This window comes from Emericellopsis cladophorae (assembly GCF_022114955.1).
Source record: "Emericellopsis cladophorae strain MUM 19.33 chromosome Unknown NODE_13_length_450635_cov_117_157991, whole genome shotgun sequence".
Taxonomy (NCBI): Eukaryota; Fungi; Ascomycota; class Sordariomycetes; order Hypocreales; family Bionectriaceae; genus Emericellopsis; species Emericellopsis cladophorae.
The window spans coordinates 318,994-345,773 of record NW_026250938.1 but is presented as its reverse complement, the minus strand read 5'-3'; the positions used below and the strand labels follow the sequence as shown (position 1 = coordinate 345,773).

At 54.3% G+C, this 26,780-nt stretch overlaps 12 protein-coding genes across 12 annotated transcripts; 6 read left to right on the top strand and 6 right to left on the bottom strand.

Moving 5' to 3' along the window:
- Positions 1 to 165: 165 nt before the first annotated feature.
- Positions 166 to 1,023, bottom strand: J7T54_001349 (Kinetochore protein-like protein; the record flags this gene model as incomplete). Its single annotated transcript, XM_051505317.1, has 1 exon — positions 166 to 1,023. The coding sequence occupies one exon, from the start codon at positions 1,021 to 1,023 to the stop codon at positions 166 to 168; it is 858 nt and encodes a 285-aa protein (XP_051363348.1).
- Positions 1,024 to 1,375: 352 nt separating this feature from the next.
- J7T54_001348 (uncharacterized protein) lies at positions 1,376 to 2,528 on the top strand (the record flags this gene model as incomplete). Its single annotated transcript, XM_051505316.1, has 2 exons — positions 1,376 to 1,482; positions 1,559 to 2,528. The coding sequence occupies 2 exons, from the start codon at positions 1,376 to 1,378 to the stop codon at positions 2,526 to 2,528; spliced, it is 1,077 nt and encodes a 358-aa protein (XP_051363347.1).
- A 1,906-nt stretch (positions 2,529 to 4,434) lies between these two features.
- J7T54_001347 (uncharacterized protein) lies at positions 4,435 to 6,647 on the top strand (the record flags this gene model as incomplete). Its single annotated transcript, XM_051505315.1, has 2 exons — positions 4,435 to 6,287; positions 6,338 to 6,647. The coding sequence occupies 2 exons, from the start codon at positions 4,435 to 4,437 to the stop codon at positions 6,645 to 6,647; spliced, it is 2,163 nt and encodes a 720-aa protein (XP_051363346.1).
- Positions 6,648 to 9,084: 2,437 nt separating this feature from the next.
- Positions 9,085 to 10,396, bottom strand: J7T54_001346 (uncharacterized protein; the record flags this gene model as incomplete). The annotated part of the gene is made up of 4 exons (XM_051505314.1): positions 9,085 to 9,152; positions 9,205 to 9,939; positions 10,012 to 10,266; positions 10,366 to 10,396. The coding sequence occupies 4 exons, from the start codon at positions 10,394 to 10,396 to the stop codon at positions 9,085 to 9,087; spliced, it is 1,089 nt and encodes a 362-aa protein (XP_051363345.1).
- Positions 10,397 to 10,983: 587 nt separating this feature from the next.
- J7T54_001345 (vacuolar amino acid transporter-like protein) lies at positions 10,984 to 12,139 on the bottom strand (the record flags this gene model as incomplete). The annotated part of the gene is made up of 4 exons (XM_051505312.1): positions 10,984 to 11,239; positions 11,293 to 11,743; positions 11,862 to 11,961; positions 12,023 to 12,139. The coding sequence occupies 4 exons, from the start codon at positions 12,137 to 12,139 to the stop codon at positions 10,984 to 10,986; spliced, it is 924 nt and encodes a 307-aa protein (XP_051363344.1).
- A 1,108-nt stretch (positions 12,140 to 13,247) lies between these two features.
- J7T54_001344 (Nuclease S1-like protein) lies at positions 13,248 to 14,195 on the top strand (the record flags this gene model as incomplete). The annotated part of the gene is made up of 2 exons (XM_051505311.1): positions 13,248 to 13,311; positions 13,360 to 14,195. The coding sequence occupies 2 exons, from the start codon at positions 13,248 to 13,250 to the stop codon at positions 14,193 to 14,195; spliced, it is 900 nt and encodes a 299-aa protein (XP_051363343.1).
- A 1,307-nt stretch (positions 14,196 to 15,502) lies between these two features.
- J7T54_001343 (uncharacterized protein) lies at positions 15,503 to 16,980 on the top strand (the record flags this gene model as incomplete). Its single annotated transcript, XM_051505310.1, has 3 exons — positions 15,503 to 15,906; positions 15,962 to 16,047; positions 16,106 to 16,980. 3 exons carry the CDS (start codon positions 15,503 to 15,505, stop codon positions 16,978 to 16,980), a joined length of 1,365 nt encoding a protein of 454 aa, XP_051363342.1.
- Positions 16,981 to 17,862: 882 nt separating this feature from the next.
- J7T54_001342 (uncharacterized protein) lies at positions 17,863 to 18,084 on the top strand (the record flags this gene model as incomplete). Its single annotated transcript, XM_051505309.1, has 1 exon — positions 17,863 to 18,084. The coding sequence occupies one exon, from the start codon at positions 17,863 to 17,865 to the stop codon at positions 18,082 to 18,084; it is 222 nt and encodes a 73-aa protein (XP_051363341.1).
- A 539-nt stretch (positions 18,085 to 18,623) lies between these two features.
- J7T54_001341 (uncharacterized protein) lies at positions 18,624 to 18,977 on the bottom strand (the record flags this gene model as incomplete). The annotated part of the gene is made up of 1 exon (XM_051505308.1): positions 18,624 to 18,977. One exon carries the CDS (start codon positions 18,975 to 18,977, stop codon positions 18,624 to 18,626), a length of 354 nt encoding a protein of 117 aa, XP_051363340.1.
- A 1,358-nt stretch (positions 18,978 to 20,335) lies between these two features.
- J7T54_001340 (L-rhamnose mutarotase-like protein) lies at positions 20,336 to 20,905 on the top strand (the record flags this gene model as incomplete). The annotated part of the gene is made up of 2 exons (XM_051505307.1): positions 20,336 to 20,567; positions 20,679 to 20,905. 2 exons carry the CDS (start codon positions 20,336 to 20,338, stop codon positions 20,903 to 20,905), a joined length of 459 nt encoding a protein of 152 aa, XP_051363339.1.
- A 121-nt stretch (positions 20,906 to 21,026) lies between these two features.
- On the bottom strand, positions 21,027 to 22,093 carry J7T54_001339 (Mediator of RNA polymerase II transcription subunit 19; the record flags this gene model as incomplete). The annotated part of the gene is made up of 2 exons (XM_051505306.1): positions 21,027 to 21,637; positions 21,766 to 22,093. 2 exons carry the CDS (start codon positions 22,091 to 22,093, stop codon positions 21,027 to 21,029), a joined length of 939 nt encoding a protein of 312 aa, XP_051363338.1.
- A 1,888-nt stretch (positions 22,094 to 23,981) lies between these two features.
- On the bottom strand, positions 23,982 to 25,888 carry J7T54_001338 (uncharacterized protein; the record flags this gene model as incomplete). The annotated part of the gene is made up of 6 exons (XM_051505305.1): positions 23,982 to 24,011; positions 24,187 to 24,395; positions 24,451 to 24,583; positions 24,824 to 25,124; positions 25,182 to 25,319; positions 25,371 to 25,888. 6 exons carry the CDS (start codon positions 25,886 to 25,888, stop codon positions 23,982 to 23,984), a joined length of 1,329 nt encoding a protein of 442 aa, XP_051363337.1.
- Between the last annotated feature and the right edge of the window lie 892 nt (positions 25,889 to 26,780).

The following is a 26,780-nucleotide window of genomic DNA, read 5'->3' as shown; positions in this document are numbered from 1 at the left end:
TCGAAGCTCTCGGCACTTGACTGTAGCCGACTGCCTGGAGCATTTGGACTAGTTGCCTCACTGCCCATGATGAAGCAGGGGTAATCGCGATAGCTTAAACAAATACCGCCCCCCAGGCGCCACGCTAATACACAAGACCATGTCGTAGATCGCGCGAGACAAACATCAAGACTCAATGTCCAGGGCCTGCTTCAAGATCGCTTCGTTGGCCCTCCACCAGCGCGCCCGCTGCTCCAAATCATCCGCTGCGCCCCCGAGGGCGGCCTCTTTCCTCCTCTGCGCCTCTCTGGCCGCAGCCATGCCGTTCTGCCGCTTAGTCTCCAACGGCTGTAACTCCGCGTGTAGTCTCTCCGCCTCCTTCTTCTTGCGCGGCACCTTTGCCTGCAGTGCCTCGAGCTCGCGCGCCAACTCGGCTTGCTCGCGTTGACGCTTGGCAACAAGCTCCTGCGTCTTGGCGAGAGGAAGGTTCATGCTCGGGTCTGTACCAGTGAGGTCCTGCTCTGCCTTGAGTGCCGCGATCCTCTCCTCCAGCTGCTTGTTCTTCTGCGGCAGATCTCTTAGCTTGGCTGTCTCGAGCTGGACAGTCTCGTAGCGCCGACTGAGTTCCCTCCCCTTGCGCTCGAGCTCCTCGACCATGTCCGCCACCTCTAGCTTCAGTGCCTTGAGCTCAGACTTGACGGCGGCGTTCTCCTTCTCGAGCTCCAGATTCTCTTGCATGGTGACGATGAGCGGCGGATCCCCGACAATAGCACGGATGAATTTCTCCTTTGTGACCTGCTCAACGTAGGAAAAGCGAAGCTTTGCAAAGAGCTCTTTGTAATGTGCCAGGTCGGCTTCCAGACCAGCTGGCGTGGGCGCATCTAGAGAGGCACTGGACGCGTCCGAGGTCCGTTGGCGCGCGTCTTCACTCTGTGTCGCTTCGCTTGAGATGGGCTCGCTCAGCTTGATGATGGAGATGGGTTCGGCGTTCAGCTCTTCAATAGCCTGAAGAGCCTTGGCTGTGTCCATGAAAATGTCGTCCATGGTTGCAGCGATTTGCTGCTAGCTTAGATTTTGTCGATGGTGATTGAGGTGCTCAAAAGACGTTCACGGCGCGACTGCGGTATCTTCACCGTCAGGTATTACAGTGTTTACTTTAGGCCTCTTTCGGTCTAGTGTGGGGTGCATGACGGGGCGGCCAAGTTCCGCACCAAGTGGTGGCGCAAAGCCGACCAACGCCTCCACTGGATCACAACCTTCCCATCTCTCCTCCATCAAACCACCTGGCTTTGGCCCGATTTGCTTCTTGGCACTACAACGCAGAGTGCCATAATCCACCTATCGTCCCGAAACCGCGGGCGTCGCTCACACGCCTACATCGTCAAGCTCCCTCGCCATGGGTGACGACGACATCCTCACCGATGACTACGTCGCGGACTTACTTGTCAAAGATGCCAACGATTGCTCCTTAAAATATTCAGCGCTGGGCATGGATGCCTATACGTCATCGTCATCATCAGGGAAGAAGTACAGATACCTACCATTTCTCGTCAGCCCAGGTGGCTGACCGAGCGAGCAGGCCGGCAAACATGCCAAAACCAAACACCAGATTTCTCCGGCATATCATCAAGGGCACCGACACGCACAACAAGAATCTTTTAGCGAAAGAGGCTGCTGAATCAAAAGCAAGGCTCCAGGATCTCGAGCACTCGGAGGAAGTCAAGCGGCTCAAGGTGAACCCCAACACGAGGGATATACGGAAGCGGCAAATGGGCGATATTCACGCGATTCTGGGTGGCGGTTCGCGACGGAGACGCCCAGACGGCGAATCGTCGACATCCAAACAGGACGAAGCTGGGCACTCGGGGCGGCATCACGCACGACGTCGAGATCCAGAAAAAGAAAAGGACGATCTATTTGAAAGCCGGCAATCGAGCAGAGCGAGGGACAATGGTCGACTAGCCAGCAGAGATTCTGATCGCAGGTCATCACATAAATCCTCTCGAAGCCGGCGCGAACGCGACAACGATTCGCAAACCGAAGATGACACCGAACGACGACGCCGGAACCGGAGAAGGCGGGATAGGTCTAGGTCGCCAATATTTCGGCGCAAATCGCACTCGCCCGAACGACGCAGGAGGCATAGGCAACGGTCGAGGTCTCCCGCACGCCGAGATGATTCGGACCCATTAGAGGATCTCATAGGACCCATGCCAGCGCCGAAACCCCGAGGTCGAGGTGCGCTCGCGGGATCTTCAGGCATTGACCAACGTTTTTCGGAAACCTATGACCCCAAATTGGACGTGGCGATGGAAGATGATGGCGGGGAAGGCCAATGGGACGACGTAGTGGAGGCTTTCAGAGATCGACAAAAGCTACGCCAGAATCAAGAGCAACGACTAAGAGATGCTGGCTTTGCGGACGCCAATATCAACAAAACCTGGCAGCATGCCGGAACGCAGGAAGAGGGGGAGGAGGACGTGCGGTGGTCCAAGGCTGGCGAGAAGAGGGAGTGGGATATGGGCAAGGAAGACGACGAATCAGACTAGAGGTCGGACTCAAGCTATTGGCCTTGTTTGGACTCTTCACCCGGCACGAAATCTTTGGCTTCTGCCGCTCCCCCGCTGCCGGAGCTGGACCATTGCGGACGTGCCTACGCAGGTGTTCGAGGAGCTACATGTCAGATTTGAGCACCGGGAGACTATTGTATACGTATGCCCAAGTATACTTCAGCTTGGTGGAGTCCAGTCGTGATGAATAGTTGGAATATCTTATTTGAAGATACTTCTCCGTTACGGTTTGATCTCTGGCAGTGAATGGCTTTGTCACACTTGGTTAAGTTCTGAACCTGCTTTGCCTATCGAAGCAAAGGTATAGCCGGACGATACGTCTCTTCGCTAATTGGTTTTCCCAAGTTTTGTACGACGACATATTGATTGATCCTGCATGCAAGCCCATTCTGGGGTTCTGGGTCAGCCCCACAGGGGTCTTGGTGCAATGTCGATCACCTCATGGCACCGGGATACGAAATTGGGGGGGGGGTTTCCAGTCTTTATTACGACTTCACACGACACTCTTCGCGAGAAATTCTTCCCTGCGTGGTACAGCGCCGAAGGGTAGAACTCGACTCTCGTACGTAGATGACTGGTCGAGCAAGAATGGTATTTGATTCGTTGGATAGCGGACCAAGGTACTTAGGGCGATGTGTTGGAGGCTACTCTTCATAGCTGCAAGGGCCGCCGAGACAAACATTTCTGGACCTGGGTATTCCGTCTTAGGTTGGCTCAGAGGACATTACAATATATCTTTGATGGATGGTAGGTTAGGTTAGGCAGGGCTCTCCAAGGAACTGTCTTCTGGCAGTGTAGTGCAAGCCGAGTCTCAATTGCGTACCTTATCGAATCTCAGTGTGTAAGGGACGGGTCTTGGCAGGCACGCGATTACGCAGCTCTTCACCCTAGAGATAAATTGCACGATGCAGGGAGCAGAATTCGAGGGCACCTTCCTTTTGTCTCCTGAACTACCAAAGGTCATCTCGTATTGGGCCTACCCATTTCGCCTCTGCCGACGACCACCGGGAGAGACAACATGGCATGGTCATGGATGCCATGGTGCCAAGACCTTGTGATGTGTTGCGTGAGGGGTCGGAGTCACACGAGTCGCAATCGCGGTCAGGCTTGGGGTCAGTCGCGCACATGGGATTTCGACGTGATGGAGTCGCGAGGCTGTCAATTTTCATAAAATGCATGGCGTGTAACCCGGTGTCTAATGCGGCTATAAGAGTGAGCGCACTGAGAAGACTGTACGGTACATAGCGAGAGGACTGGCGGAAGACCGGGAGGATTGGAGGGTGGGACGGACTGCGACAGTGGACAGAAGGCCCTGGACCTGGGCCTTGGCAGTCTGCGCCTGCCGCCTAAACATGGCGCGCCATTCCCTACCCCAGCCCAGCCGAATCCAGCCTGATCGGATTGTTTCCCCTCCACTCAGAACATCATCATCCGCTCCCGATGCGGCCTTCTTCTCCTCACATTACTCGGTTCTCCCCTACCTCTTCCCTTCTTGTTTCTTCTTCTTTGCTTCGCAAGATAAAGAGTGCTTCTGCGTCGTGAAATTCACATTCCGCTTATCAATATCGTGAGGCCCACCGATATTCCGAATCCCGTTGATCCGTACGTCCACGACTCGAACCTCATAACTGCAGCCGAGACGTCCATGAGACTCATCGCCTGGCCGCGGCCGCCTGCGTGAGGTGCCCTCCCTCATCTGCTCGCCCATTCTTCGTCATACTTCGATTCCGCGTGACTACAAAGAAGAGCGCACGGTCTACAGCCTGCATCCGTGGCACTGGAGCTGATCCCTACCCACATCCAGCTTATACACGTCGGAGCCGCGAGCGTCAACCGTCAGTATCTGGTCGCTGGCTGCTGTGGTTTATTCTGCACAGCAGACGACATGCGTCCACCACGCATCGCTGTGCTCGTCTTCCTCCTAGCCTCGTCCTTCTTCCTCATTGGTCGCGCGTTGACCTACAACAAGCCATACAGACCGAGCCATGCTGCCGCAGGGAACCTCGAGTCCGAACAAAAGTCGTCGCTATGGGGTTTCATGTACTACAACACACCGTTCTCATTATTTCCGCCAAATGCCGCCATCAGCTTGACCGATGACAATAGTACCTCCTTCGCAGCTCGGCCCGCAGCGTTTGGGCCCAAACTGGTGCCCAAGGGTCTTAGCGGGCAACTCTGGGTTGGCGGCGGTTTTGCGGACGACGAACTTGAGGCGAATGGAGAGTTCGGCTGCAGCGATCTGCCCACTCGGGGTGCGGCAGGTATCATGAGGAACGCAAAGACACTGCGCGCTGTGACAGTCCCCCGTGTCGCTTCCTCGAGCCGAGTGACGAGCCGTCAAGAGAAGAGCAGCGGTATATCTATGCTTCTGGATCACGACAACCGCGCCGCCATCGCTCATGCGAGACCCAACCTCGAATCAAAGGCTCACGACGGTAGCCACGATAATTTGCACGAAGGACTCACGGAGGTGCCATCTCACCAAACGTCGGGACGTGCCGAGATTGAAAACCTCCCAGAGCCCGCTGACATTGAGGGTAAGATAGTTTTACTCATGCGAGGCGGCTGCGGGTTTTTGGAAAAGGTCATGTGGGCCCAGCGTCGGGGCGCCGTGGCTGTCATTGTTGGCGACAACACGAAAGGCGGACCGTTGATTCAGATGTTTGCGCATGGCGAAGATGTGGACAATGTCACCATTCCGTCCGTCTTCACAGCACGGACGACCGCTCAGCTGCTGTCTTCACTGACGCAGTCGGGCAATTTTGTGAAAGATACCCTAGACGATAACGGCGATTTCGTCTTCAAAGTCCAGCACAAAGCGGAGCCGGGTGACAAGAGCGAGTTTGGCGATGCATTCCAGGACAAAGTAGATGCTATGTCTAGACGTGTGTCTACCCCTCGGAAGCGTGGTGTCTCGAGCTCGGTACCGGGTTCAGACCAGCCAGACCGGAGCTGGCTCTCGCGGGTGCTGCTCTGGCGTCAATCTCCGTCGTCGTCCCGCCGTCATGCGGCAGGTTGGGAGCTGGTGGGAGATTGGAGCGATGAGAAGGACAGGGCCATCCACGAATCCATGGGCAAAGGGGAGACGAAAGACTCAACGACGCCGGATCGTGGGGTGGGACCCAAGACTTCTCCGTCACATACGCGAAGAGGCAACCTCCCGACGTCTGACAGCCATGGCTCAAAGTCCCATGCAGGTCTTTGGGTGACCATCACCCCAACAAACAGCGCAAGCCCCTTCTTTGACACACTCCTCGTTTTGGTTGTCAGTCCACTGGTCACGCTGACCGTGGTATATGCTCTACTCATCATTCGAGCCAAGATCCGCAGGAGGAGATGGAGGGCTCCAAAGTCCGTGGTCGAGCAGCTTCCAGTCCGAACGTATCACACCGTAGCTGGTTCTACAGCTCCTGCGACGCGGCAGCCTTCACCAGCGAGCAGCTCCCCCGCAACACCGCTTCTACAGTCGTCTCTACTATCTCGACAACGGTCTAGGGCGAATACTGGCACTTTGGAGGGTAACGATCCTGCGCAGCCTACATTAGCCATACCCACCGAACCGCCATCTGAGATCACTCAATCCCATGGGCGTATGGAAGGAGCCGGCGGGTTTTCAGCAGAATGGAAGAAGTACATGGGCCGACAGGTTGAGTGCGTGGTGTGTCTTGAGGAGTACGTCGACGGCGTGAGTCGGGTAATGAGTTTGCCTTGCGGTCACGAATTCCACGCAGACTGCATGTAAGTGACGACCGCGCAAACCCGGATGGTGTTTACTCACATTCTCACAGTACTCCGTGGCTCACCACTCGTCGCCGCACTTGTCCAATTTGCAAGGGGGATGTCGTCCGCTCACTAGCCCGCGGATCACCTTCGAACCCGCATTACGAAGCCTACCGAGACGACAGCGAGGATGAAGACAATGCTGAGGCATCTGGCACTCGACCAGTAGACCAAACGCCCGACCTCGAACAAGGCATTCTGGCCGGGCCGAGCGACAGCCGACAGGAGGACAACTGGCTGGCCTTCTGGCCCAACAGCTTTGGCTCGAGGACCCTTCCGCAGTCACCCTCTCGGCCGGAAGACAACAGTCGCTTATGAGTTATGACAGCACCTGGATTCTTCTCATTTATTTCGGTTCTCTGCTTACTTGCATTTCTTGTTACTTGGTAACACTCCGATACAGTATCCGCGTTTTATTGGCGCACATGGGGTAGCGTTTTACTCATGGGTACACACTTGGTGGCGCAACGGACATGGTGAAGGAGCTTGGCATAGGGGAGCACTATACCCACTGGTCCTGGATACACCACTTATACATTTACCACTGTCAATGAAAGGTTCCAGATGCATTTCGTGGCCGATTCCAAGAGAAGCTCACACACTCTCGGTCTGCATGTGGCCATCAACGTTGCATCAAAGGGTGCCTGTCGCCTGAAATTAAAGTACTTAGTGGACATTTGCATCTATAGTACAAGGTTTGGCCAAGTGCTGGGGCCCCTATGAAATGAGTTCAGGCTTGATGGCCAAGTGGCCGGTGCACGCTACGCGGAAACCTTGTTGACTTACCCAGGGGCTGTCAAGCCGAAAGTCAAAACCTGACTCTACGACATCCAGGTATAAGCGGCATCGCCGCCGCCCAAGCCTTGGAGAAGTAAGGAAGGGAGCTTATATAAAATGGCCTTTGATACCTTTTCCCCCCTCGCACCATCAACTTCGAAATCTGAATCATCGTCTGTCACCGCAACAGCACCGCCAGCTTGCCACGACAGCAACACCTTTCCCGACTTCCCATTCCACAAGCATCATGACTAATTTACTTACTTTGGCACAGCGGGACTTGCTCCCCACCTTGCCAGAAAACGCTTCAGCCGCCACGATAGTCGCGGTCCTTTTGCAAACCCTTGGCGTGTGCCTTCTCGGTTGCGTGGTCAGTGCCATAGCCCTCGTGGGACTCTCCATGTACGTTGCCACCCCATTTGTTCATTTTTCAAGTTGCTGAATCGGTCTTCTTAGTCTTATAGTTTTGACAGTGAGATACTGCTGCTGCTGTTTCACGCCCAACGGCCTCGAGGGGCCTGAGGAGAGCAAATGGCCTCGCTTCCTCCGCAAACGGAAGGTTCTAACTCCCGAGCAACACCAGGCCGCCCCTGAGGTGAATGACTGGGAGTTCGCCTATGTGTCCTCACTGCCACCGTATCGCGCATTTTCAGTCTTCTATCCTCCGGCGGATGCTCCGGCGATGAAAGACGGCGAACAGGATGTGGAAATGCTCGCCTATCCTGTGCTAGCACATGGGGGTGCTTAGGAACAGCACTCGCATAAGTTATTCACTATGATGGGCGAATGGCTGGATAGACATGTGTGATTTCTTTGCAGACAGCAACCTAAATATTAATTCTCGAGATATTACACAGCTTGGCTTGTGTGATTGGGGTCATGAATGTATCCACATTGTCGCCTGAAGGCGCCTTCCTGAGCGAGAGGAACGATTGAAGGAGTTGAGATAACAAAGCTGACCGCTATTGCCAGGATCCGAGTCGTCAGATGAAGGCGTTCCTACCTCATTTGGACATGTGCAGTGAGTAGTGAGTGCATAGGGAAGGCGCGTGTCCTGCCTCGCCCACGATAGGCGGCCATCAACCCGCGAGGACGAGTGTCAAGATAACTACTAATCTACATCCCAACATCACTTTGTGAGCCAACTTATTGCCATACAATATAAATCCAAATATCCCTATCATGGTGTCCTGCTCCAAATTGATACCATTCTTCTCCCCTGATTATTCAGCCGTATCTGTCAAGCGTGCTGTTGATGCGGTCGGAGATGTCTCGGTCGATACCAGCGACGTAAAGGTTCTCACCAGCTCTGAAACAGCTCGAAGAGTAGCACCAATTGCATCTTCAGTGCCGAGTCAACAGTCTGATTCACCAAGCCCGACGGAGATCACTATCCAGAACACCACACCTACCGCTCACCATGGTTTCCACCCCGAGAACGGAGTCTATATACTTCCCAGCAGTCCTGTCCATCACGGCACAGGGTTCCTTGTCGTAGGTTGCATTGTTGCCAGCTTGTCTCTGCTGTTTGGCATTTCGTGTTGCATCCTTCAAGCTCTCAACAAGTACTGTATCTGGGTGCAGATGAGACTCTACCACATGTTACTGACAAGGAAATAGTTCTCGATCAAAGAAGAGCGAAAGGGCCAACGATGCGGAACTCGCCGTTCCGCCATATAAAAAGGGAATCACTACTGAGACGGGAACAAACACACAGGATCTCGATGGTGGAAGGATTGAGGGCCAAGTTCGCGCCGGTACAGGCTTGCCAAAGCCTCTGAACGCACAACTGGCAACGCACGATATTGTGTATCCTCCCCGATCCCACTTGTTCTGATCACGTTTCTTGATGCGATGCGGCCCCTGCAGGCACAAAAAGGGCAAATGGGCGCATGGCTTTGATGGAGAACCTAATTCAAGGGCTCATAATGTATTGTAACTTCTATTGCCCTTCAACAGTCTGTCCAATTCAACGCTTTTAGAGATATCCCTTGAGCACGGCCGCTTCGGCGTTCAATATCGAGGAGCCAGCCGCGCCAATGACAGCTGTGAAAGGATTAGCAAGCAGCTTTGCAACTCAGTAGGGCGGAACACTTACTGTTGTGGCTCAAGGCAACGAATTTGATGTCAAAGATACCAGCCTCATCTTCTCTGACGCGCCCGACACTGACGCTATAGCCGTTGCCTAGGTCGCGGTCCAGCCTGGGCTGCGGCCTGTCCGGCTCGTCGAACACTGTGATGGCCGGCTCAGGAGCAGAGGGGCAGCCGAGCGTGACAGCTTCCGGCTTGAAGTCGCGCAGTGCCTGCCTCACCTGCTCCGCGGTGGGTGCCGGCTTGCTCTCGAATGACAGTGACACGCAAGCGGTGTGTCCGTCCATGACAGGCACGCGGTTGCACGCCGCGGAGACACGGAGGGTGGATTGCTCCGTGAAGCCTTTTTTGTCGGCGTTTAGGTCACCGAGGATCTTCCTCGATTCGCTCTCCAGCTTGTCCTCCTCGCCCGAGATGAACGGCACGACGTTGTCGATCATATCCATGCTACTCACGCCAGGGTAGCCAGCGCCCGAGACAGCCTGCATGGTGACGATGCTGACCTTGTCAATCTTGCCAAACTTGGCCTGCAGGGCGGCAAAGGGCCCAACGAGCCCGATAACGGCACAATTCGAGTTGCAGACGAGGAAACCCTTTTGGAGCTTGTGGTGCTCGCGCTGGTGCGGGATGAGGTCGAGGTGGGACAGGTTGACGGTCGGTACGACGAGGGGCACGAGAGGATCGCGACGGTAGTTCTTTGCGTTGGAGAAGATGGGGATGTTGGCCTTGACAAATTCCATTTCTAGACACACAAGTTTCAGTCAGTGCTCTTTGTTCAACAACGCTGTCTTCTCCTCGAATGGCTCGTACGTACCAATCTCACCAGCAACGTCCGAGTCCAGACCACTGAACACGACGTCGCAATCGGCAAACTCGGAAGACTTGCACTCGCGGACGACCATGTCGCCAATGGCGCCAATGGGGGAGGCTTGCTTCCATTTCACCGCGTCGCGGTACTTCTTCCCGGCGGAGCGCGAGGAGGCGCCGATGGCGTGGAGAGTGAGGTAAGGGTGCTTCGCAAGGAGGAGGATGAATCTCTGGCCTACGGAGCCGGTGCAGCCAAGGACGCCTTGGATCTGTTAGTTGGTGCTTGTTCAAGAGCTGGGCTTGGGAGCTTGGTGGACGATTGGCAAAATGGAGGGGGTAGAGGGGCCGTTGTTGGACGTACCGCACTTCTTGGTGGGAAATTCTGAAGCCATTCTGTCTGGGATGTTGCCTTTGGTTATTTTATGGCTTTGAAAAGATTTATGAAGCTCAAGACAACCAGAACGATGGTGCGCAAATAATACGTGAATGGGCCGCCGAAAACTGGAGGTTCGAAGTCAAGTCATTTGCCCCGCGATCGGACCTGGAGCTGAGCCCCACGTGGAGGGGCACTGTGGTGGGACACTTGCAGCTCTAGGAAATACTTGAAGACAGGCAAACCAGTCTCGCTTTTAGTATGTGGCCGCAGTAGAACTTGAGCTATGGACATGGCATCTTGTGTTAAATGGCCTCATAGGGAGTAGAACACTGATACAATTGAGAGATCTGGCGACGTCGACTGCAAAATTTGGTCTGCTCTCAGGCATAAGGTCACGAGACACGAGAGCATCAATGAGTGTCACCAATTCAAGCAAGTATATCTATGAAATCGTGGGTCGCGTATCCAATGCTCCCTAACAATGCAAATATGCAGCTGTAAATCAAAGTGGGCGCCATTCAATGCTTCTTTCTCGACGCCAGCATGGCCCTCATGGGGCCAACCCCAAACACCATACCACCTGCTTCCTGGTCCACACACCGTCTACTCGATCGACGCTCGCCTCTTGCTGTGAGAATACAGACGGAATTGCACAAAGATGATGGAGTCCTCCACAATGGTGCCGAGTGAGCCAAGCAAGAATGGCAGAGCGTTTAGGAGATACTTGGGCTCCTGCGAGTAGGCCACCAGGCTGATGCCGTAGGTCAGGTTGCCGGTCAAGGACAGCATGAAAAAGAGCAGGGCAAGACCCTCGCAGGACTTCTCCTTGTAGTTCTTGACGATCTGCGGGACACGCGCACTTTGCATGTTAGCGGGAGGTCCAGGACGTCTGGGATGCGAGACAAGACTAACCAGAGGTAGAGCACGGCGCTGATGTAGCCCAGCGTCAGGCCCGCCATTTCAAGAGGGTTGTTTACTGCCTCGGGCGTATCCGGAGTGGGATCAGCTGTATCCCACGCCCCGGCCTTGTACGAGATGAACCACGCGACAATGCCCACAACGTAGACAGCCACGAGGCTGAGGGTGTTCTGCAGCCATTGCTTGCCGCCGCTCGCGTCGTCAGACTCGTTCTCGCCCGGGACAATCTTGGCGGCCGCTTCAGCGGTGGAAACGCCAATGGCACCACTGGATTCACGGCGGAGCAGAGGCGACTCCTCACTGGGCTCCCCGTTCGCAGAGTGAGCTGACTTGCCCTTGTTGCGCTGGTTGTAGTATGCGCACTGGGCGATGAGGACGGTGTCGGCAATGCAGAAATAGCAGGGGAGGGCGATCGCCGTCGGGGCGAGGTGGGTGAAGAGCGCGCCTGTGAGCAAGTGTCAGTCGAAGGTGCCCAGTTTCCCTCTGAGTTTCTGTCGGTAAGGCGCGAGGGCTGTCGCTGAAGAGACTGCGCGAGCCTGACCCAGGGTGGAGAAAAGACATACCCAAGAGGTTTGTCATGTCGCCCAGTAGCCAGACAATCAGAAAGGCCATGCTGAGGCCATCGGCGCTTTGAGCTTTGAAGTTTGCGAACAGTTGCGGGATCTAGACAGGATAAGTCAGGTTAGGGCAGTCGAGAGACCAGACGTGGGAAAGGCGGACGTACGAGGACACATATCCAGGCAACAAGACTGATGCTCCCAAAGATGCCTGATACTGCCAAAGAGACGGGGGGCGCATGGCGGATCGCGGCCATTGAGGCCAGGATCACGAGCGAGGACATGGTGGCGGTGGTCGGTCGTCGCTATCAGGCGTGGGTTTTCCTAGCGAACTTGAAACCCGAGGATAGCGAAGGGTTTGTCGAGGTTTGCAGAATCGACATGTACGAGCGACGAAGTGATCAAGGAGGACAAATTGAGCAGGAGGAGTAATAGTACGTGAGGCTGGAGGCTGGATGCCAAGTCGGTGTTCGCAGTCACAAGGGCAGATTTCTTATCGCGGACGGTGATTGGGAAAGGGCTGGTGCACATTGGCCAGCCGACTCACAGACTGCAGCTGAGAATGTGGGGGAGTCATGCGAACGTGGGACGTGATGATCACCCAGATCTGCTCCGGTCAACTGGCTGTGCGCTGTTCGTGGACAATGAGTCGTTGAGCGCTGTTTGTTTGCATTTCCCAGGCGATAATATCCTCGCCTCTTTGGAATGTGTACGCTCTAGTCTGAGGCTCTAAGTAAAGTCTATTGTATCTTCTTATCCTTAGGTACTGTAGAACTTTTTGCCGATTAGGCTACCACTGACGTCGTTGTGGGTGGCATCCCATAACAGTTATCAGTTGCTTATCGCTGTGTCACCGATTGGCAATGAGTCGTGTCTTGACGTCCGGAAGAGCCTTGAGGGGCTGAAATGCATGTAGGATTTGGGATGAATTGACTGCTACGTCTCAATATTAATATTGAAGGGTCGTCGCATCGCCTGACAATACCCGATTATCTCGCTGCACCACGCAAGCACAACTGATCTCGCATACCGACATGACCCGCCGTGGCGGACTGATAAGGACGGCGCAGCGATATCGGCCCGTGATCAGTCAGTGCTACGTGGGGCCTCTGTATCGGAAATGATTGGCTGAGAAGCACCCTCCAACAACCTTGTTCCTCCGCCAACTCCAGCCTCCCAGGCCGCATCATCAGGCACGTTCACCGGTCATCTTGAGACCAGCTGACGCGACACGCCCACAATCACGTCCAGTCACGTAGCCAGCCATGCTTCCTTCCATCGACGTGCACGGGGTGCCGTGAATAAACAACCCTGGGCTTGAACCATTTTTCTTTCCTCTTAGTCCTCACAACAACGCCATCCTTACTTAGACTTGCAGAGCTTCACTTCAAAATGAAGCTTTCTTACACGCTCACCTTTGGGCTCTTGACCGTGCCTGGTGCGGTGGCCTGGGGCAGTAGGTATCCCGCTATCACTGATCACGAATGATGCTAAAAGACGACAGGTCTGGGACACATTACCACGGCCTTCATTGCTAGTCACTTTGTCTCCAACACGACCGAAGCCTACTTCAAGACCCTGCTCCGCAATGACGAGCCCGACTACCTCGCCAGCGTTGCCTCGTGGGCCGACTCGATCCGCTACACGAAATGGGGACGCTTCACAAAGAACTTTCACTTTATCGATGCGCACGACAACCCGCCCTTCTCGTGTGACGTCGACTACGAGCGTGACTGCAAGGAGTCGGGCTGCGTCATCAGCGCGCTGGCCAACTACACGGACCAGTCCCTCGACCCGACGCTGGCACCGTGGTTGCGAGCCCAGGCTGCCAAATTCGTCGTGCACTTTGTCGGTGACCTCCACCAACCCTTGCACAACGAAGACGTCGCTCTGGGTGGCAACCGCATCTATGTGAAGTGGGATGGGAGAGACTACAATCTGCACCACGTCTGGGACACGTCCATTGCGGAGAAATGGCTCGGTGCGCACGGAAAGCCGTACCCCATTGCGCTCAGATGGGCCAACGCGCTTGCGGTGGAAATCAGCGACGGCAAGTTCGCAGAGGAGAAGGACGGGTGGCTGAAGGAGCTGGACTTTGAGGATTCCATCGCCACGGCGATGGCATGGTCGAGGGAGTGCAATGCATTTGTGTGCACGCATGTCTTCCCCGAGGGTCCGGCGGCCATTGCTGGACAGGAGCTTGGCGGAGCGTACTTTGACGCGGCAGGACCTGTCGTGGAAAGGCAGGTCGCCCGAGCTGGATACCGCATGGCCGTCTGGCTGGATCACATTGCCGATGAGTTCCAGAAACGTTATCCGGATTACCTGAACGAGCTCTAGGTGCATTATACGATGCAGTAACGTTGCAGGATGGAACGCACGGGTCGTAGATTCCCGGTTGCCTGTCAACCTTTTGAATACTTGCTTACTTATGCCGCCGCGAGGACTTTTTGTCTTTGTTGAATACTAACGTGCCGACGAGCGAGGGGGGGTCTCAGCCTCTCAGGTCCCGTGTATCAGACGTGAAACTCAGACACAGGCGAGACAGCCTCCAGACGAGCGAACCTCCATTGTCACAGGAAACGTTGCCAAGCGCACCCAGCCACAGGGACTTTACACCATTGATTATTGCTCGCCCTGGTCATTAGCAATTCTAGCAAACTTGTGGAAGACTGTTGGTGAAGACGAATTGCCCCCGAGGTATTTGGCGTTGCGACCACCACCACCACCACCACCACAACCACTCAGCATTTCGAGCAGGACACGCAAGGCTCAATTGCTCCCCATCTCTGCCGATCATCTGAGCGCGCGCCAGTGGATTTACTATCTAAACTACACCCCGGCCAAGAGCAATCGAGGGTGATTCTGGTACGGGTGAATGCCGAAACGCGTACAGCGTGGTTGCCGCCTCCATAGCAACCCCTGATTGGGCGGGTGGCCTGTCAGGGGGTGCGAGTCGCGACACTTCAAGCTCCACGATCTCGATATCTGCTACGTTAATCTCAATGACCTCAACCACAGATCGTCTCATGATGGCCCCATGCAAAGGATTTCATGCTAGTCGCTAGCCCCGGTCTTGGCGGTGCACGAGCGAGCCATCGACAGGCGTCCCGCAGCAAGTCACTATGAGAAGGATCTGCGGCTAGGGTCTGTAACTACAGACCGGCTCGCTTGAGGCTCCCTAAGTTTGACGAATGTCTGCTGGAACATATGCGATGAGTCGGCCCAGCTGGCCAGCTCCATGTGCTGACAGTGACAGGCTCTGACGGCCAAGAACATCGCACGACCCCGATCCAAGAGATTCCAAATCTCCGGGGTGTTCCTGGCCCGTATCAGCAAGCCGTTTTTGCTGTTCAGGTGTCGTCTCATGTCTTCCAGGATGAAGCCTTGACCGTGGACCCGAGACGACTATTTGGCCTGCGCCTCCCTCGGTCTCTTTTTGCTCTTCTATCCTCTCCTCTTTCTCTACAGAGTCTCCTACAGACAGTCCTTGTTCCTCACGCTGGTAGTTCGAGGTTCATTCGTTCCTTTCTTGTCCATCTTTTTTTTATTGCACGTAGCTGTGCTACCTTTGACTTCTTGGGCTGGAACCCTGCTTTTCTCACTTTCTTTACATCCATTACCATCACGTCCAGACAGCTTTCGCCATGCATATCCAGAGTGTTCTCACTGCCGTTGTGGCACTTTCCGCTGCCTCGGACGCGGCCATCCTCCAGCCACGCAAGTCACCCTTCTCGAGGGCGTTGAAGAAGCGCCAGTTCGGCTTTGGGGGAGGCTTCAACAACGGTGGCTTTGGCGGCAACAACGGTGGTTTTGGTGGAAATAACGGTGGTTTTGGCGGCAACAATGGGGGATTTGATGGAAACAACGGCGACGCTGGCCAGAACAACGGCGATGACGGCCAGAACAACGGCGATGACGGCCAGAACAACGACAATGGTCAGAACAACGGTGGTGGGGGCAATGGCCAGCTGGATCCCAATGTCATCCAGGATGCTTCAGCAAGCGACGGTAATCCTGATCAAGCTTCTGGACAGGCTGCCTCCCAGACGTAAGTTTTGAGATGTACAATTTTGGCAACGAGTGAGCTTATTCGACGACTATAGGGATGACAGCAACTTCATCAACTTCTGTCAAGGGTCGACTTTGACCAACGGCGAGCAGAACGAGGGAGGTTCCTGCAACGGTATACGTAAGTGTGCCCCTGTTCTATTTATCTGTTGGACAAGACTCCGTGCTGACCAGCTTAGCCATGGGCAAGATTCCCGCCCTCAACCGCATGGTCTCTGCCATCTTCACCGAGCCCAAGAACGGTGACACAATTGCCGCTGACACCGACTTCACCATCTCGGTGCAGATGCTGAACTTTGCCCCCGGAACCTTCACAAACCCTGACAACACGTACTACGCTGCCCCCCAAGACCTTGATGGCAACGGCAACATCATTGGTCATACCCACGTTACTGTCCAAGATCTCGGGGGTGATCTTAACCCTACCAACCCCCTTGACCCGACGCAGTTCGCCTTCTTCAAAGGCATCAATGATCAGGGCAACGGTCAGGGCCTGCTGTCTGCGGACGTAGAGGGTGGTCTCCCCGAGGGCAACTACCGTCTCTGCTCACTTGTGGCGGCCGCCAACCACCAGCCTGTGATCATGCCGGTCGCGCAGCGTGGCGCGCAGGACGACTGCGTCCGATTTACCGTATCCAACAACGGCGGCGGTGGCGGCAACAATGGCGGCAACGATCAGAACCAGGGCGATGGTGGCTTTGACTTTGGCAACGGCGGTGACCAGAACCAAGGTCAGGACCAGGACCAGGATCAGAACCAAGACGGTGGTTTCGACTTTGGCAATGGCGGTGATCAGAACCAAGACCAGAACCAGGGCGGTGATTTTGATTTCGGCAATGGTGACAACCAGAACCAAGACAACCAATTCGGCGGTGACCAGAACCAGGGTGGTGGCTTCGACTTTGGCAACGGCAACGATCAAAACCAAGACAACCAAAACGGCTTCGGCGGAGGCAACTTCGGCGGCGGCAACGATTTCTTCAACGCCGATATTGGCAAAGGTGAATCAGCCACCGCCACGCCCGCTCCCACCCCGGGCTTTCGACGCTTCTAGTCGCACACATTAACAAGACCAATAGGGTTCGGTCAGAGATAGGGTTTCTTGGCAACAGGGTATGGAGTCCACTTGGTTTTTGAGGGCGGCGGGCTAGTCTGGGCTCGCAAAGTGAGAGGCAGGCAGGGTATCTGTACGGATACTACGCAGCCAGCAAGTAGATCTTTTGACTTGCGCAGTATTTCTTCCTACCTCATTCATGGGACAGGCCTATAGATTGGTCTACGTAATCTTTTCGTCCTCGTTCAATGACAGTTTTATACACTTTGGATACCATGCAACCAAAACATGAAACGATTTTCCATCACCAAGTTTGCGAGAAGGAAACCATGTCTACAAATAGTAACTCCCCTTGAGATACGAGGGTAAACCAGGCCAGGCGCAACGACTTTCCTTAAGTGGTAAGCTATCCTAATAGTGGATAAGTTTAATCGGGGGTCAAGAGGCTGAGGGGAGCTATTTGACCTCTTGAGTACCTCAATAGAATTCACGAAAGTCTATCCAGAAAGCAGCGGCTTTTAGCATCCACTACTAAATATTCCGCTCTCACATACCTTTTTGCTCAGCTCCTTACGCACTCGAATATCTCCAGCTCCATCGACCTCAGCCTAACATGAAATTCCACATATTTACTCGTATTTGCCGTGCGCTTCCTTGGCTTACGCCGCAGCAAACCCTCCGTTCATCGCGACACACCCGCACGCCGAGCCCATGGAAATCCAAATCTGATAATCGACCTGGAAGTGCCACTGGAAGAACATGGATTGGTGGGAACTCGTCGACTTCCGCCACGGCCACCAAGGCGGGTTCCAGAAGAATGAATGAAGAATCCCGCCCGAGAAGCTCATACACCCTCACGTCACCTTTGGCGCGCCAAACGCCATGGGACGCTATCCTGAAGCGCCAGCCAGCAGTCTGTCTTTCAACTTTGGCTCCAAGCTAGAGTATGGAAAACAGCTCGTGGACGCCAAGGGGAGACTCGGCCCCCCAGAGACGATGAAGCTCAAAATTGCGGACAAGACGAGACACCGTCCACTCGACGGCACACGGACCCAGACTTGGATCCTGGACCTGACCCGCACAACTACCCCCGTCGAGTGGTAAGCTACCCCAGTACGAGCTCACGGGCATAAGGCTGAAAGAGCTCGGTGGTAAAGCACGAGTACATGGCGCACATGATAGATCCGAACGTGGGTAAAGAAGCGATGAGCTACCGGCAGAAAGAGCGGGTGAAAGATAAAGGGATCGTACACAAGTCCCCCAGTTGGTACTGTCTTGACAAAAGCACGAGCCTCGTAATTCTCCTTCTATTGAGCCAGCTGAACAAGAAAGGCCTCCTGTCTGAAGGCGAAGCACTGAAATGTTGAGAAGGTTGGACACTGCAGAGGGAAGGCGAGAGGGATGAAGTCACTGGGCATTGTTACAGCATATCTTCAAGTGAAAGTTATTGTGTGCAGATTCCCACTTGTCCGAGTACATCAAGATTGGGCCGTAAGATATACTCTGCGTACAAGTGAGATATGTAGCTGTGGAAGTCAAGTTACGGATACCCTGATGAGACGGAATTGGTAGCCTGCCGATGCAGTCGCCCGCCTCGTCCATGTTGTGTTTGCAGTCGACACAACACCCAAGCCTTCCAGTACTCAACCAAACACCCTCAGGTCATTGGACCAGCTCTGGACGTCCGTTCCTCCCAGCGAAGTGCAGACGCCCGGGTTCGTCTCCACCAGCACGACCGCGCCTGTGCAGTCAGGGCCAGTCCACCCAGCGAGGTAGTATTTGGCGGCCTCGCCGACCACCACAAGGGCAGAGCCACTGCCAGGGACGGAAATATTGACGCATGCGCCACGAGAGCCGACGTAGGCAGAGGTGGTGCCCGTCGTGCAGTCGTCGGACTCGCGGAAGAGGCGTGCGTAGAAGTTGACGGGCTTGTCGGGCACCTGGGGAGCAGCAGAGGCTACCGTCACAAGGGCAAGAGTAGGGAGTGCGAAGCGCATATTGATGGTGTGTCGCGTGTTGATGTTGAAATATGTGAGTACGTACATGTAGACTACAGTAGGTGAAGGGGCTGGTCGGAAGGCATATTTATACAAAGATCAGCTGCAATGTTAAGCAGAACCCCTGGTCGATAGTTTGATATCTGTATAGGGGTTTTGGGCAACTTTTACGAATCCTACGTCTCATCGTCAGACTAGGAGGCGAGCAAAGTCGGAGCAAGCATAGTAAACGATGAACGAACCCCTTTTTGAGAGCCGCGCGCTTGTCGGGCCCAAAACACGGATAAGACGGCCATCGGACTCCATGAATCGTAGTCAAGGCCATCCTGTTCGCCTCCGAGAGGTGATATGTGTTTCCCAAAAGAGCATGTGCGAAAGTCTGGAAGGATTCGCGCAGAGGATCATGTCCCTAGGGTGATGGTCTGTCCGTCTGATTCTGGGGTCAAAGACGCTGGTATCTATGTTCATTCGGTCCGATCCACGCTCAGCTGTTCCCCGTGACTGTCCTCAGAGTGCAGCGCATGAATGAATGTGATCCGCTTGAATGTCGAAGCTCTAAGTAGACACCCGGGCTACCCTGGTTATCTTGCAAACATTGGGAACGTGATTCAATTCCACAACGAAGGCCATTGTCTTTTGTCGACTCCTTCTCCGCTGCACAGGGCCCGAAGTGTTAGCTCGAGAAAGAAAAAGCGAACCATGCCAAAGGACAGTATAATTGATTGAGGCTCTAACAGTAAGAACGTCGACTTGGAGTTGAGTGCCTAGAGGCATACTGTCTGAACCACAGGGTAGGCCAGGAGTGTTACCACGGACAACAGGACGTCACCACCCTTCCCAGAAAACATCTTGGGGCACTCCGGAGCCCCGGTCGTCAGCTCCAAGCGCACGAACCGAAGAATGAAATGTGATGAGTTGGCGGGCCCCCTCCAAATGCGGGGTTTACAAGTACGTGTACACCTCGCTGTCAAGATGCCCCGAGGTAATTAGCCAGGGTCTTCTTTTCTGGAACAATTAGCCGCGTGATCAACAACTCTCTCCGCGTCTTCCGCTTCAACCTACCCTCCCCTCATCTCCAAAAGCCTTACTTCGGGTAATTATCGCACAAGTTCCTCAAAGGTGAAATACAGTAGGAATGCTTTGATTATACCTCAAGGACTTCTCAAATTCAACAGACGCCATCCTTTCCCATCCGCCGGTCCGTACCGAGCAGCCTTAAACGACGCCTTACAAGTACAAAGCTTTGAAAAAAAAAAAAAGAGAAAACACATCCCTTTTTCCTGTTCCGTTCCTGTCCAGCCAAAAAAGAAGAGAGAAAAGGAAAAAGAACGAAGAAGCAGAAATTCATTAGTGGTATCATGTGGCAGCCATCCTCCCCAACGACAGAAGCGGCACCCCAGTCGCCGCCGGCCTCTCGACAGGGCAGCATCGCCAACCTAGCCGGTGACGATCGGAGAAACAGGAACCCCGGCCGTCGCTTTGGCCAGATTGTGCGTCTCAAGCCTGAGTACGTACAGGAATACAAGGCGTGCCATGCCCAAGTATGGCCTGAAGTCCTGAAGCAAATCAGAGACTGTAACATTCAAGACTGTATGTCGTCCTTTGCTGTTGTTTTCCACCTCGCGCTATGCTTTCTCAACATCCATAAAGGCACATTCAGGACTGCTCAAATGCCATCATCTTCTGACCCGCGATAAACAGACAGTATCTGGTGGGACGACAAGTCGGGCATCCTCTTCGCGACCTTCAAGTACGTCGGATACGACTATGCAGGCGATATGGAGCGCATGGCAGGCAACCCCAAAGTCCGAGAGTGGTGGAGGATGACGGATGGATACCAGGAGAGCTTCGTCGAGGGCGCGGTCAGTTCCGAGGCTGGTGAGCCGGCGTGGTGGAAGCCAGTGGAGGAGGTTTTCTACCAGCCGTAAGAGGTGACCCGAAGCAAGGCAATATGTCTGGTGTACAAGAGCGAATCTGAACTCGCCATTGTAGCATTGAGGGCAGTGAACCCCTTTCATAGAGCTGACAGGCCAAATGCAACCACCATCCTTATGAGGTAGACACTCCAGTGCGGACGATGCGGTTGTTCCCAGTCGCCACGCCCAGTTTGGGCCGATTCGAGGCTCCAGATGCGCCCAGAGGGGTCCCGGGGGTGCTACCCTTGCCAGATTTCCCTCCTTTACCCTTGGCCTTGGCGGCGTCGTCGTTGAGAACAGACGAGTCCCAGATGCTGCGTGGCACTGGGCCCTTTCCCAAGTCTGTCAATCTCGAGAGTGTTGACAGCGTACCCCGTGACAGACCGTCGCCAATTTCCTTGTCGCGAACCTGAAGATTGTGCCAGTCCACGTCGGGGGTGTTGCACATCATGACAAAGTCTGATGGCAAATTCTCGTCTTGCCGTTTCGCAGCCTCGAATGACCCTGCCACGCCCAGCCGTTTGAGATGGCCCTTGTATGACTTGCGCAGAGGATTTTTCAGTTTCTTGTTGGTGACGGCGTTCTTGTCCAGCGCGCCCTTGTCCTCGGCTGTCGTGGCGGACTTGTCTCCCTCGTCGTCGGCCTTCTCCACCACTTTCTCGCGGGCGAGCTCTGCAGCGATGCCGGTCAGGTTGTACATTTCGTACAGGTCTTGCGTCAGCCGCGGCAAGGACACGGGATGCGCTGTGTTGAAGATATCATGTTAACAAACAATGTTCACTTGACGACGGTAGGACAACGCCATCGCCCCATCGACTGGCAAAATCTCCTGCAGGGCAAGAAGGACAGCACAGTGGAGGAGGGACCCTTACGATTCTGGCAAAGCAGGTACTTGGCACCCACGTCGAGATGCAAATCATCGAGACCGCGCCTGGCATCGTCGCCGTCCAGGTGAACCTTTTTCTGATCCCCCCGGTCGCCATCGTCTTCGAGAGCGCGTTTGCGCTTTTGCGATTCGTCGGTCATGGAAACGTCGGGATCAGGTTGACTGGCGCCGTTGACACTGTGAGCCGGGGTCGGGAGTGTTTGCGCGGTTGACATGGAGCTGACATTCGAGAACGAGTGTACAGCGTCCGACGATGTGGTGGCGGGTGACTTTTGCGAAGGGCTCTGGGGAGTCTGGGGGTGGAAAGAAGACATTGTGATTGTCTGATTATCAGTCGTCTTTGTGCGGTGTCGCAAAAACCAGATAGTCAGTGTCAACTGTTCGGAGGAAACAAAGACAACGAGGTTGCCCGAGCCGCTGGCCTTGAAGGCGCTTGGACGCTCTCCCTCAGACGCTCGTCATGCACGGATTGATCATTCGTTTCCCTTGGACTGGCGGCGGTTAGGAAAGTCGGGACTACGTCGATAATCGATCGACCGGCTGAAAAGTGGCTGTCGTTCAAGGTCGTAAATCGTCAAGAAATTTAGGTCATCGGTTTGTAGAAGCCACTGTTTGTAGGTTCGCAGGTCGCAGCGCTCGGTACAGTGAGGGTAGGTTGTGGATGTGGTAGTGTAGAGTGCAGATGATGATGTTGCAGAGCGAGCAAGCAAGACATACACTTGAGGTAAGGTAGGAAGCGGAGGGAAGGTGTTGGTGCCTGAAAATCAAGGTTCTCCGGGGTGGGCGGGTTGTTTGGAGAAACTTTAGTGTAGCGCAAGGCAAAGCGAATGCAGGCGCTGGAGGGCGCTGAAGGGCGCTGTGTTTTGGGCATCACAGGCTGCCGCCAGCCGTGTTAGCCCGAATTTTCCGGTAGCGGGGACTGGTCCCTTGGTATTCATACTTTAATTGTTCGCAACGCTTGTCTACACGAAAGCTAAATATTACATTTTCTCGTCTGATGTAGAAATTCCAGCGCATAAAAGACATTAAGTTTCCTTTCGGAATTAATGCTCTCGCCTCAAGTTCGAAGGTCGTGGCCTTACACGACCATGGTACAAACAATTCGAGCCAATGAGCAGTATTCGTCGACCCCAGTCCGCGCTTAGTCACATGACGTGCAGCGATGTAGTTTTGCTACACACTTCAGGCCCGAATTTTACTCTTCCTCTCCCTTCTTTTTCTTCTTCAACATTTGACCAAGACCGATTCGCGCCGTGTAATATACAACGTCAGCTGGCATGTACTCCCCTCCTCGGGAGAGTACACTCGTCAGTGCCTACTGGCGAAGCTCGGTTGCGTGCGTCGAGAAGAAAACAACCTTGCCTAAAACCATCATCACGAGGGCCCCTCGTGCGGCTGCCATGATGCGATGATGACCTGATGCAAGTGACATGCCTCCCAATACATCATTTCCGAGTGACAATGTGGAAAAGCAAACACCTAAATCAGAGCGGGCTGCACCTTGCGTTGCCTCGCGTTGCGCAGCAGGTGAGTCAAATCCCGAATGGCACTCTTCTACTTCCACGGCTCGTGATGACACCTTACATCTGGTAAACCTATCCTTCCTTGGTCGCAGTTGGCAGCGTCCTCCGAGATTGACTGCCAACCACTTGGATGTGGGAGGAAACTCGGCATGTCTGACATGAGCCCACCGCACCAACACTGCTATCTACTGTGGCCCGACACTGGCTGATGTCGACAAGCAGGCGATACATCACTAGCCACTGGCCGGGGAAGAATTTAGCAAAAGCATCATAGGCACAACATTGATGCCGATACGTGGGAACAGTACATGTAGGGATTTGACGAAGGCATATGCATTGTTCGCATTGATGAGTCCATGTGCGCCTCTATAGACCGGTCCAGATAGCACCGCCCTTTGCGGTCAAAATCATATTAAATGTACAAGTATCAGAAATAACCAGGCTGGCCTCTGGCCTGTCAGAAAAGAAAAGAAGAATAATCCCATGTTGGCCATGCGAGACCTGCCATCCGCTGAATGACCTTGCTGACAAGTACCTGCAGCATAGCAGGGCTTTTGGACGTTTTTGAAGATGGCGGGCCGGCCACACTCGTTCAAAGTCGGCTACGGCCGACTCGTGTATTCAGAAGGTCTATTCTCGCCAGGAAACACGTGAGGTCGACCTGCGTATGTCTGGTGACTCAGAAGTCCGCGGGGGTCTTGGTGCGGCTCTGCGTTCCCTGGTTTGTTGTGAGGCGCAAGTAAATACTCCGTCGCTCTGGAGCTCGAAGCAGTCCCGGTGCGTGGGGGAGGCCCAGCGAGATGGTTTTTGGCATCGTTCGCACGAGAGTATGTAGAGCTCAGTGGCGCGGTGAGTGGCGCCGGTGGATAGCTTGTGGTATATACATTTGGATTCGTGTATTGCGTCGAAGGATCCGATAACGAGACACCGAGATGGTGCGAGGCCCTCGGTTGGTTGCTCTGTGACCGATATTGGTCCTCGAGGTCGAGATGCAGAGGGAATGTCGCAGAGGTGGCCCGTAGTCGAGGTCGATCCGAAGACGCCATGTCTTTAGGCGCGTATGCAATGTTGTTGTTCATCGCAAACGCTCGGACTGGAACTGTCAGCTTGCTTGGTTTCTGGCACGAATTTGTGGACGTCAGAATTACCGGAGTAGCTGTCGTTCGCATAGTGTTCAGAGCTTTGAGTATCGCCGCCCACCGAGTAGTGGGCATGTTGGCGTTCTGACGTGCCTCCTTCATGCGCCCCGACCTTCCATTCGGGATATTGCAAGGGACTGTCCTGCCATGTCAAGTTCGGCCTCGAAGGTGATTGCAAAGAGTCAACTCGCGATCGCGACGAAGAGTCTTGCAGATTCAACGGATGTAAGCTTCTGCTGCCGTACTGCCCTAGCTGGTACGTGCTTTGGAGGGCCCCAGCGGACAATGGGCCGGCACTGTGGTTTGCAGACCCGAATCTGGGAGGATACTGGATGCTATGAGTCTGTCCTCTTTCTGCCGACGACGAAGAGAGAGGTGATACCAAATCATCGTTGGTGCCACTGGAAGCGCGGAACCCAGTCGTGTCAAATGCGGGCGGGGGTCCTGTAGGCGAGACATTCGTATCTGCCTGGGGTCTCTGGACATCCACCATCAGAGGCCTGTTCATATGGTTGCCCGTCTGCTGGCCTCCCATGCTGGTCGGAGTCAGATTTGGTGCAAGGCCTTGGACTGCACCGTACGGAGAGTGGAGTGCCTGTGCACTGTTGAAGCCCTCGGGGACAGCTCTCATCTTGATCACTCGGTCCCTGTCCTCAGCACTGAGTCGCTTTATTTTCGCACGCCTGGCTGTTGTGAGCCACTGGTCTGCCCAAGGCAGAATATGAAGATGCCTAGCTTACCTGTTCTGGAACCAAACTTGCACCTGACGGGGGCTAAGGCCTGGTATCTCCCTGGAGAGCATGTCTCGGTGCGCAGCATCTGGGTGAGGCTGTTTGATAAACTCATTCATCAAGAACCTAGTTTGTTGATGTGTAAGCCTGTCATAGTTAGCTTGGATATGGTCAAGTCACATCACCTGCACTTCTTACCGAAAACGCTTCATCTTCCTCCTAGCAGCGCTTCTTTCAGCAGCTGTCATGGGGCGGCCGAGCGGTTCGGCACAGCCGTCTTCATCCTCCTCCATGCCATCGTCTTCGTCCTCGGCCTTGAAATCCATGAAGGATTCCTCGCATCGAATAGATCCATGACCCCGAGGCGTACTGGCGACGCCGTCACCATGTACAAAGCCTGTATTTCCATGCTCTTGTGCAATGTCCGGGTCTACACTGTACTCCTGTGCCATGCTCTGACGCAACGTGTGCGCCGTGGGAGCTTCGTTCAGTGCTTGAGGAATATGTGCCTCCGAGAACCGGTTTACATGCATCGATGACTCCACCTCGTCTTGCTTGCACGTTGAGACCGGGCTTTGCGCTCTACTGTCGTAGTTCTGTTCTGGCTCCGGTTTGGTCAGGGTCCCCGTGGTAGGAGATCCATGTTGTAATGGATATGGTAAGGTGTCTACCCAATCTGTGTGCGTCGACGAGGAGATGTTGAATGGATTCGACATGCGTGGGTGGACTGGTACAGCACAAGATTCGACAAAGCTGTGGAAACCGCTACCAGAGGTTTGGACGTCTCGAACCCGACTCGTGAGCATCGAATTTGGCAATAGCTCTGCACTAGTTCCTTGGATCCTCGGATCGCGGGAACGACATAGATCGATTTGATTGACTTGTAGCAGTTCCTAGTCCCAGGACTGATCAGTCTCGGATTGTTCCAGACGAGACACGTCGAGATTGCTGTCGTATAAGACTGTGTTCTCGATCGTATATGTCAACAGGGCAAAGATGGCGCAAAGACGGGCCCTTCTCCCGAAATTAATATCTTTTCGGAGCTGGCCAGATGGCTGCTGAGCCCTCAATGAATCTTGCCACGGGGACTATCAAAGTTAGGCAAGTCCAAAATGTGCTCCTCCCCCAGAGGCTTCCAAGAAGAGGGAGAAGAAGCAGAAAAAGAGAACGAAATTCGCGGACGCGTAGCTGCTCGTTCAAGGAGATGATGGTCGACGAAGGAATGCGCGGATGATGTTGCAAGCAACAAACTTGATTCAGTTTGATGCTGAAAGGATATCTATCCAAGTCAAGTTGTGGCGACTGCGAGAAGGAAACAGATCCTAGGCAACGTCGGCAGGGTTATGTTCGAAAAGATCAGTTGACGTCGAGGCGGCCGGGGCCAAGCAGGCAATCGGTACTTGAACAATGGTCCAAACTGGTGAAGAGGCCCACTCGGGTTGGCCGTTTCGAGGTGCCAGAAGTTTGAAGGATAAGATAGGTACCTGCGTGTCGGACAGAGACAGGGATTGCGGATCTTGAGCCTTGGAAAGTCCGTCCTCTATTGAGCCACCCACAAGCGGGTCGGACCAGATTCAAGCATATCTCTCAATGGAGTCACGGGCAAGT